We start from the raw sequence: 9,381 nt of genomic DNA, 5'->3' as shown, positions 1-9,381 counted from the left end.
GTGGCCGCCCGCCCGCGTGGGTAACCTTTTTTTAAAAAAATAACGGGCCGGCGCCGCTTGGGCGTGGCCGCCCGCCCGCCCGCCCGTGGTGGGGAGCTGGCCACCGCCGTTTGGCTGGCCGCCCGCTGGCATGGCTTCCCAAGGGCTGGCCGCCTAAGGGCTGGCCTGGCCGCCTGGCTGGCTGCCTAGGCCGCCTGGGCTGGTCGCCGCCTGGCTGGCCCGGCTGGCCGCTGCCTGGCTGGCCCATGGCTCAGGCAAAACAGCGCAGCAGCAAGCTCAGTCATCCTCCACACGCCCGCCGTAGCTGCCTGGCCTTGCTGGTCGTGCATGTATTACATTTGGGTGGCTACGCCACTTTCATTCAAGCAATTTCAAACGTTGCGTGCTACAGCCAAGCGTGGGGATGCTGTTCGTGTCTTCGCCTGCTGCCTCCCCCAAATGTTGCAAACGGGTCGGTGCCTTACGTGAAGTAGGGGGCTGCTGTTCGCCCCCCCACACACAGTAGACGGAGCTTTAAACCATTTGTTGGGCTGGCCTTCGCCCCCCCACACCTCCGCCACACACAGTCTATGAAACGAATTTCAACGCAGACAATTTCAATTGCATAGAAAAAAAAAAACAAAATGAAAATCGCTTACTTGGTTTTGCTTGCTGTGTGTGACGGGGAGAGAGAGAGAGAGAGAGAGAGAGAGAGAGAGAGAGAGAGAGAGAGAGAGAGAGAGAGAGAGAGAGAGAGAGAGAGAGAGAGAGAGAGTTCTTTCCCTCCATTCTTCCTTGGCCGCCTCCCTCCACACACTCCATTCGAGATAAGGATGAGGAGATGAATGGTCCAAAACCATCGAGTGGGCTCCGATCCCCCGGTCACGCGCGGACTCTGACGATCCCATCGAACCACGCTCTGATACCAGTGTTAGATATCTGTAACGCCGCTACGAGCATTACCACAAGAGGGGACGGCCTCTGGCTCACCACCCAGCCATAGAGGAAGAATGAGGATTGCCCCTCATCCCCCAGGCTATATAGTGTGTGGCCTGCCGTCCACACTAGCCTGGCCGCCCATGACTCCGCATGGGCGTCCTCTCCCATTGAACCCCGGACATGGCCATCCGGTCTGCCGTCGGTCCACAGGCATTACAGCCTACGTGACAATGGGAAAAAGCTATGGATGAAGAGATAGATGCTTTGGCACATAATGATACATAGGATTTGGTTGAGTTACCAAAAGGAAAGAATGTGATTGGATGTAAATGTGTTTATAAAGTAAAATGCAAGTTAGATGGATCCGTGGAAAGATATAAGGCAAGGCTAATCACTAAAGGTTATGCACAAACACATGGTCTTAATTATGATGAAACATTTTTCCCAGTGGCTAAAATGGCTACCATAAGATCTGTGATTTCATTGGATGCATCTAAATAATGGGAATTGCATCAAATGGATGTTAAAAATACATTCTTGAATGGAGAGTTAGAAGAACAATTGTTTATGGAGCAGCCAGAGGGTTATGTACACCCAAACTTTCCCACATATGTATGCTGATTGAAGAAAGCATTATATGGGCTAAAGCAAGCACACGAGCATGGAGTGACATGATTAGCAAGTATCTCATAAGAATTGGTTTTCATGTTGGAAATTTAGATTCTTCACAAAGAAGACAGAGAATGGTATGGTGGTGATTGTTATTTATGTGGATGACTTGATAGTTACAGATGATTGTGGGAATGACATTGCCAATGTGAAGGTAGCATTAAGTAGCCAGTTTTGGTGCAAAGGCAATATACCTTCACATTGCCAATGTGAAGGTAGCATTAAGTAGCCTGTTTAATGGAAATGATATTGCCAATGTGAAGGTAGCATTAAGCAACTAGTTTGGGTGCAAAGACAATATGCCTTGGATATGTTGGCAAATTATGGAATTACTCATTGCAAGTCTATGGAAACACCATTGGAGCAGAACATAAAGCTAAGGGTTAATCTCGGATTGGATGATGTCACTATGTACATGAAGATGATAGATAACTTGATTTACTTGACCATTACTAGATCGGATTTATGTTATGCAGGGGGACTAGTTAGTTTATGCAGAGTCCTAGGAAGCCACATTTGGATGTTGTCAAGAGGATCATGAGATATGTCAAGACCACTGCCCATTATGGTTTATTTTATAAGCATAAAAAGGATGTGATTGTATATGGCTACATAGATGCAGATTGGGCAGGTAGTGCTTAAGATAGGTCTACTAGTGGGTATGCATTTTTGCATGGGAAGTGCTGTAGTGAGTTCGAGCACAGTTGCTTTATCCAGCATAGTTAGGGCTGCACGTGAGATGGTATGGCTGAAAAAGTTATTTGGTGATTTGGAACAAGATCGTGATGGAGCTATTCTCACACACTGTGACTACATGAGTAATATTCAGTTGGCTAGTAATCTAGTTTATCATGCGAGGACCAAACACATAGAGGTCCACTATCATTTCATTAAGGAGGAAGTGTTGGATGGTCAGATATATTTTGACATAAGTGAAGATTGAAGAGCATGTTTTTGCAGATATCTTTACCAAACCACTTGGTAAAGAGAAGTATGAGTACTTCAGAGATAGACTTGGAGTACACGAGATGGACATGGTGAGCTTGAGGGGGAGTGTTGAGAATGCAAGCTCATTGGGAACCACTGGTGGATAGCATTAGTGTGTGGACACTAGACTAGCAGTGTGTGTATGTGTGTGGACAATAATCGCCGTGCCCAATTGGCCAAGTGTGTGGACATTAGCATGGGTTCATTTCAGTGTGAACTTTTTATGTTGTAGTGTGTTGTGTTTTGTGGGAGATAATGAAGGAAAGCTATGGAGATTCTTTACTTGGTGTGTGTTGATGAAATGAGAGTAATGTGTGATTTGGTGTGTCTCATGTATTCCCTTCTATTCTCTTTTCAATCACCATCTACATCTCCCTCATATCGAGGTTGACCACCATGAGGAGTCTTTCCTCATGAGGTGGGCAAAGTCAAAGACTCCATTTGTTGCAACCCATCACCATCTACATCTCCCTCGTATCGAGATAACCACCTTGATTGTAAGTATAACTCTGAGAGAAGGACCCTTGTGTATTGAGGTGTTTGAACTATACAATCAAATAAGTTAAACGTTTCTCTTCCATGCCCATGTTGACCACCCTTCTTATCTCACAAATTCTCAAACTTTATAGATGCCTCAAAATCCTTGGGAAGCTTTACTAGGTTGGTGGGACCAACATTAACTAAATTTGTATATTCACATCTACCCAAACTCCAGTGTATAAACCCACCCTCCCATCTAGACATACACTCCAATGTTTGAGAATATCTGATGTCCAATGAACTTGATTGCAAGATAAATATCATCATGTTAGCCCTTGAGACCTCCTATTTTTATTAAGATAATTAAATATAAATATAATAAAAAATAAACTTTATTAAGATAATTAAATATAAATATAATAAAAAACAAACTTACACGTTTTTCTTCTAGTCACAACCTATCCTCTTACTCCAACCTTCTAGACCTCTCTCTTTAATTTGTCATAAACTTATACTTTTTTGGCAAAATAAAGGTAGTGTTCTACATACCTTCTTTCCTCACTTGACATGTCTCTCCATGTCTACTCCTTTCTTGATATTATATAATACCTTTTTTAATGAATTACTCTTTAAAAATGTAGTTGAAAGTTATGGCCTTTTGTATGAATGACTCTTTGAAAATATTGTCAAAAAGTCCCTTAAATAATGTTAAATTAAGAACTATTAGGATCTCATTATATATCATAAAATTACACAAAATTGTCTAAGAGTTCCTATAATCTCACTTGTGCTAATCATGTCATCGATCTCTTACTAGCCCATAGGAACTCACAACTCATTCTTGAAACTCATTCTTAAAAGACCTTGCAAAAACTCATATGATAACATTGGAGCTCCAGAAAATGAGCAAGTGCTAGCAATGTGCAAGGAAAAAAAAAGAAAAATTGGATTCTTGTTATTCTTAACATGCAACTCAAGGCTTTTACATCTTGTGCTTAGTTGATTTACTAATTGACTGTCAAGCCTTGCATACAATTTTAGCTAATCCAGCTTAGAGGAAGGCATTTTATAGAATTTACCATTATTAATGGACTAAATTATGTAACATTTTTTTTTGCATGTAACATATACCCTTTAAAACAATTTACATACATCTTTAAACTAACATTTGAAACCTATGTAGATAGCTTTTTACTCTTTCTCACCATTCCCATGCTTGATTATTGTTTTAAACCCCAAACTTGTGAAACACTTGCTATCCTTTTGAAATGAAGCGACGTTGAGCATTCATAATGATCAAGGTGCTACCAACAAAATTTTCTTTCGTATCGTTTTATGGCATCAACACAAATCTTTTAGGCTCTTTGAAAATTTTATTTCCCATCGTTTTATATTAATATCAATACAAATCTTTTGCCCTCTTTGCATATCTTTTAGCTTACCAAAATTTTCTTTCCCATCGTTTTATGGCAATATCAACACAAATCTTTTGGGCTCTTTTAAAATTTTATTTCACATCGTTTTATGACAATATCAACACAAACCTTTTGCCCTCTTTGCATATCTTGTAGCTTCCCATAAGCGTAATGTAAGTCACACTAGGATTGCTGAAATCATTCTCTTACGTTTTGGTATGAGATGAAATCATTTCCCTATATTTTAACATATGTTGTATTGAGTTGTGTGTGTGTGTGTGAGAGAGAGAGAGAGAGAGAGAGAGAGAGAGAGAGAGAGAGAGAATTGAAGTATTTTAGTTTGAAATAATATTGATGCATAAATATTAGGTATAAAAGGTTTAATATTAAATTTTTTTAAAATCATTTGTAGTTCAATTCTTCACATAAGTAATCCATTCTCTATATAGGAAATTGAATTGTCTAGAGAATAGCCCATAAATAGAAAGGATATGGGTGAATGCATGCAAATAGAAAGGGCAAGGAGGGTCATCATTTCATTTACTTTTTCAAGCATAAATCATTACACACTAAATAAATTGTGAGACCTTAAATAGAAAGGATATGTGTGAATGCATGCAAATAGAAACGGCAAGAGGGTCATCATTTCATTGACTTTTTCAAGCATTAATCATTACATATTAATATAAAACCTTAGAAAAATACTTTTTGGTGCCCTATTTAGTCCATATTTCCTAGATATGGAAATTGAGTAAATGTATTGCCAAGTTATATTCACAATTTTATTGATGTTGTATATTCAAACTTTTATTGATGTTGTATTAATTAATGCCCGCTGGCATTAATTAACCCAATGTTACCAACCTTGCACCCTCAACACCCTTCTCGTCCACCTCCCTAAGCGCCTCTTCTCTCTCACCCACTTGCTCCCTCTCGTCCACCACCCTGAGTGCCTCCTTAAAAAGAAATCGCTTTTCCTCCTCCTACGAGAGAGAGAGAGAAAGAGAGAGAGAGAGAGAGAGGGGCATGGTAGTGCATCTCCAGAGACATCTCCAGCGTCCACATGAGGGCGATTCGCATGCTCGAGACAACCTTGACATGCAAAGAGTATATTCCCTATTAATTAATAACGACATGAAAAAAAAACATTTGGCCACATATTTAGAAAATTTCCATATTTATAACTAGGAAATCTCTCAAAATTCCCTATATATCGTGAAGTTCACCATGTAGGAACCACCAAAAGTTTCTTATGCTACATGCTCTCCAGAGAGGTTTGTGAGTTAATCTGCACTTTGATTCTCATAATTAAGCTGTCTTTATGTTTCCTTAAGCAGAATTAAGCTACGATAATCATCTTTCCCAGTGGCAGAAGCTTTCGTTAACGTGGTTCTCATTTGGACCAATACATGTGTGTTTATCTGTGACGAAAAGGCTTGAGGTTTTTGAGCTTGCATCCTCCCCCATCAATAGATCATGGCTCTCCCCTCAAGCTTTCAGGCCCGGGTCCAAGAAATGGAAGACAACAGGCAGAGCCTGCTTGAACGCTTGCAGGTATGCAAATCTTTTGAAGGCAACCAGATCTAAATGTTAGTTTGTAAATGCTTAAAGAGAGCATTAATGGAGTGATTTTTCTAGCTGTGGGCTAAACTCTTGTCATAAAGCAACACACACTGGTTTTTTGGACTTATTACATGAGCCATGTGCTTCATAAGGGTAAAGAAAGCACCAATGTAGTGGTATTCTCAGCATTTTTGTCCATAAACGGACTGCTCCAAGAACCAAAATTTAGCAGTTCGTACTGATTTATGAAAGAAAGCACCAATTCAGTGGTTTCCTCCCTGTTTCTGTGCAGAAATGGACTGATTTATATGAGCATTGTGCTACATAAGTTTAAGAGGCAGTCTTTAGGGTTTTCGTTCAAAATGAGTTGATTTTATGAACCATGCCATTTGCAATGGTAAATAGAGTACCAATTTGGTCATTCCCTTAGTCTTTCTGTGCTAGAGTGGGTTCAAATGTTGAGTATTATGCTGCACAAGGTTAAAGAGAGCACCTTACAGTGGTTTCTTTGTGTTTTTTTCCATTATTCCCTTTAAAAGGGTAGAGAGGCAACGACAGTGGTCTCTTTATCATATTTTCTCGAAGGTGACTGGTTTCAGCAGTGAGCTGCTCTCACAAATCCAGCAGTGGTTGCTTTATCATATTTTTTCAGAAGTGGACTTGCTGCAAGGTGACCACCAGCTTAAAGAAAGCAACAATAGGGCAGTTTTCCTACTTTTTATGTAACTTCTAGGGTTTCGCAAAGCACTTGACCATTAATGCAATTAAATACTTAAATGGGCCACAACCTTAAACATATGCCACTTAATCCACATAATTGTAAAACAGATGTGTGCACAGCCAGCACTATATAGAGGCCGGAATGGGCTGCTGCCCCCTTGGAGTATTTTATTACCCAAGGAGAAAATACCATGTACAAGCTTTGAGGGCCTTACTCTCCCCATGGCAGATTTCGCATTATCCATATACAAATTCCACAACACAGCCCAACACGAGGCAAAATAAATTCACCCGGTACAGAGGCTGTAGAAATGCCGAGCCACAATATAATCAATATACCTCCGTGTGGGTACTGATTCTCCCCCAAAAACCACAGGTCTTCATGCAATAGAGCTGGTACAGCCGGTATGACACTCCATTCAGCGGGTACAGTCAGTACAATGGCTGGTACATCAAGTACAGGGGCTGGTACAGCAGGTACAGTGGCTGGTACAACAGGTACAATGGCTGGTACAGAAAGTACAGTGGCTGGTCAAGTGTTCTGGTGAAAGCCCTGGGCTCTCTCCGGAAGTTACAGGTTCTGTCCAGAAATGGATTGATTCCATGAACAATGTGCTTCATAATGGCAAAGGAGGCAACAACACAGTCATTTCATCGTGTTTTTATTGGAAGTGGATTTCTTCTATAAGCCAAGTGCTTTAAAAAGGCAAAGATTGCACTAACAATGTCTTGCTCACCATATCTATTTAAAGGCAACTGTACGTATTGCCTACGTGTTCCTCAAGGGAAAAAAGGAACCACAACAGCAGTTTTGTTCATGGTGTTAGCTGATTCCATGAGTTTGTAAGCGTAAAGAGAGGGCCAACATGGTTGTTTCCTCAGCACTAGTTTGGACTGCTTGGAATGGTTTCAGGCTGAAAAGGCACTGCACAAGAGCAAGAGCTTGCAGCTCTCCAAACAGCACGGGATTCTTGCCAAAATCAAGCAGCATTGCCTTGTGCTCAAGCAGAAGGAAGCTGAGCTCTCTGTTAAGGTACTGGAGAAAGAAGAAGAGGTGCGAATTGCCAATGAGACGCTTGCAGAACTTCGTGTCAAATGGCGGTTTGTCTCTCAACATTTCTGGAACAACAAGATATTCTGATATTCTTTCAAAGATCTCACTTCTGCAATTCCTGTTTGGTCAGCACTTTGCAATCAGATTTGGATGAGCTAGATCACCGGCAACAGGAAAGGTCAGAGTACTACAAGCAAAAGAAAAACATGATGGATGAGCATCAGTGCAGAATGCATGACTACATGTTAAGTCTGAAGACTGAAGTGGAAGAACTCAGGAAAACTTTCCTGCAGGTAGCCTCTTGTCTTTGTCTGTTTCAAAAGTCTAGTTTCAATCTGTAAGAATTTAGGTAGAGAGTGTTTCACATGCAATGGATTCTACTTTATATCTATAGGACTCTAGATGAGTAAATATACACCAGAGGTATAAAATAGGATTCAATAAAGGCATAAAGGAATGATGACTCCCCCTTGGCTAATACATATTTGTTCTGACGATGTTGCTGGCATCGATGACGGCTTTACCTTGGATATAGTCTGGTGATGCTGATGTTGCTGGAGGGACTCTTGTATTGTTATGAAGTCTCATACTACCTTTGTATTGCAAGTGTAGTGAAAGGCTTTGGCAGCAGACGAGGGAGTCCTTTGTCATCTTCTTGTACATATACCTGGACTGGGTTTGATGTAATCTGGCTATTTGCCAATACATAAAACCATACTTTCTCTCTCAAGAAAAAGTCTAGTTTTAGGTGTTGACCTAGAGTCTGATTCAGTCAATTTACTGTTTTACATGCTGTTCATGCTACCTACGACTCTGCATATGCAGTCTTCTATTACAAACCTGCTATTTTGCATTGGTTAACTGTAATGTACATCAATGCAGCTGGAAGTTCGTTCCAAAGAAATGCAAGATATGAGCCAAGTCACGATGGGCATAGATGCAGAAATTGGCAAGGAAGAGAGGAGGAAAAGTGACATGTTGGCTCAGATACATGACCTTGAATCACAAACAGCAAAAAATTGCATGTTGAAAACTGAGCTGGAGCAGAGAGGAGGGCAAGCAAGCAAGGAGGTCGAGGAGAAGAAGGACACTCTGAAAAAACAAAGAATGAAAATCATGGATCTGCAAATAGAGAATCAAAGCCTTGAAAATAGAGTCCTTGAGGCAATTCAGCTGCGAGATCAGAGGAAAAGGTTTGGGTTCGGAAATCAGTATAGGAATAAGGTCTAGATATAATTGGAGACATGTTGGGAACTTGTTACACGGAGGATTTTACGTAAAGTACACTCTTCCCTTCATAGGCATATGTTTCTTGTCTTAGTACAATTATGATATGCAAGCTGTTTTTGTTACAAATGAAGTTGCTTGGTTCTTGTGAGAATGTAGTGCAGTGCAGTTTACACACGGACCCACGGTAGAGAGAAAAGGTGCAGTGTATAAATCACAGATTATACACACAGTAGAGAGAAAAGATTGATGGCCAAACGGCTTTATTAAAATACAAATATTTGTGTGATTCCCTTCAGAGTTGTCCTCTTTCTATTATCAGTTCTATTGAGTCTTCAATTTTTGTCA

General features: G+C 40.6%; 1 protein-coding gene across 1 annotated transcript; it reads left to right on the top strand.

Annotated features, from left to right (window-relative positions):
• Positions 1-5,593: 5,593 nt before the first annotated feature.
• On the top strand, positions 5,594-9,166 carry LOC147636187 (uncharacterized). Its single transcript, XM_086801624.1, has 4 exons — positions 5,594-6,023; positions 7,666-7,853; positions 7,937-8,099; positions 8,689-9,166. The coding sequence occupies exons 1-4, from the start codon at positions 5,946-5,948 to the stop codon at positions 9,034-9,036; spliced, it is 777 nt and encodes a 258-aa protein (XP_086657750.1). The 5' UTR covers positions 5,594-5,945; the 3' UTR covers positions 9,037-9,166.
• Positions 9,167-9,381: the final 215 nt, after the last annotated feature.

This window comes from Cibotium barometz, chromosome 8 (genome assembly GCF_041138505.1).
Source record: "Cibotium barometz isolate CiBa-2024 chromosome 8, ASM4113850v1, whole genome shotgun sequence".
Classification (NCBI taxonomy): Eukaryota; Viridiplantae; Streptophyta; class Polypodiopsida; order Cyatheales; family Cibotiaceae; genus Cibotium; species Cibotium barometz.
The sequence above is the reverse complement of the archived record's forward strand: the minus strand, read 5'-3'. Positions and strand labels throughout refer to the sequence as shown.

Bases quoted from the DNA above. Each gene is read 5' to 3' on its own strand.
- LOC147636187 (XM_086801624.1), top strand. From the start codon at position 5,946: ATGGCTCTCCCCTCAAGCTTTCAGGCCCGGGTCCAAGAAATGGAAGAC. The intron at 7,854-7,936 runs GTTTGTCTCTCA...CTGTTTGGTCAG, and splicing joins GAACTTCGTGTCAAATGGCG to CACTTTGCAATCAGATTTGG. The intron at 8,100-8,688 runs GTAGCCTCTTGT...ACATCAATGCAG, and splicing joins TCAGGAAAACTTTCCTGCAG to CTGGAAGTTCGTTCCAAAGA.